This window comes from Micropterus dolomieu, unplaced genomic scaffold (genome assembly GCF_021292245.1).
Source record: "Micropterus dolomieu isolate WLL.071019.BEF.003 ecotype Adirondacks unplaced genomic scaffold, ASM2129224v1 contig_5598, whole genome shotgun sequence".
NCBI lineage: Eukaryota > Metazoa > Chordata > Actinopteri > Centrarchiformes > Centrarchidae > Micropterus > Micropterus dolomieu.
This window is the reverse complement of record NW_025734587.1, coordinates 1-847: the sequence shown is the minus strand read 5'-3', so window position 1 is coordinate 847 and position 847 is coordinate 1. Positions and strand designations below refer to the sequence as shown.

General features: G+C 43.2%; 1 gene segment (V, D, J or C); it reads left to right on the top strand.

The window, feature by feature from the left end:
• Positions 1–245: 245 nt before the first annotated feature.
• Positions 246–781, top strand: LOC123964825 (the record flags this gene model as incomplete). The annotated part of the segment is given in 2 exon segments: positions 246–386; positions 477–781. Coding segments are annotated over 2 exon segments (423 nt in total), but the record flags the coding sequence as incomplete, so codon positions are not given.
• Between the last annotated feature and the right edge of the window lie 66 nt (positions 782–847).

The following is an 847-nucleotide window of genomic DNA, read 5'->3' as shown; positions in this document are numbered from 1 at the left end:
TGTTTCTCTCTCACTTTAAAGAAATATAAATGTCAGAGTGAAATCTATCTTTGTCTTTTTCAGGATCCTCTGAGGATTTAGTGAAACCATTTAAAGATGTAATGCTGGCTTTGGAAGGAGACTCTGTGACTCTCTCCTGCAACTATACTTGAGTGAGGAAAATATGTTGAGTGTAAAGTTGTCAGTTGTTCGGGGAATAACACAGGGCTGTGAATGAGCCCCGTCACTGTGATCAGGCTCCTCCTTCTAATCCACCAACTTAGTGTTGATGAAGACTAAACAGAGAGATCACAGCCTTCTTTATACTTGCTGGAGCTCACAGTTCCTCAACACTGCAGATATGACGCCTCTGTTCATCTCAGTGTTGCTGGCTGCTGTGTGCCTTGGTATGAACACAACTCTGCTTCTCTGATATCAATCCAACATTGACATGATTCTTTAACAGCACACTGATACTGTTTGTTGCTGTTTTACAGAATGCAGAGCACAAAAAGACAACGTGCTGCAACCAGAAGGAGACGTGACTGCTGCTGAAGGAGAGCCAGTAACACTTGGCTGTCTATATAACAGCAGTTCAACAAATCATAATCTCTTCTGGTACAAACAGGATGGAAACAACAGCCCTGAATTCATACTGAGCCGCTTTAAGATCGGTGAGGGGAAAACAGCAGACGAGTACAAGGAGAGATTTTCATCAACACTGGATTCCACCTCTAGATCAGTTCCTCTGAAGATCCAGAAGCTTCAGCTGACTGACTCTGCTGTGTACTACTGTGCTCTGCAGCCCACAGTGACAGGAAACACCAAAACTCTGTACAAAAACCTTTGGAGCAAAGACAACAGAATA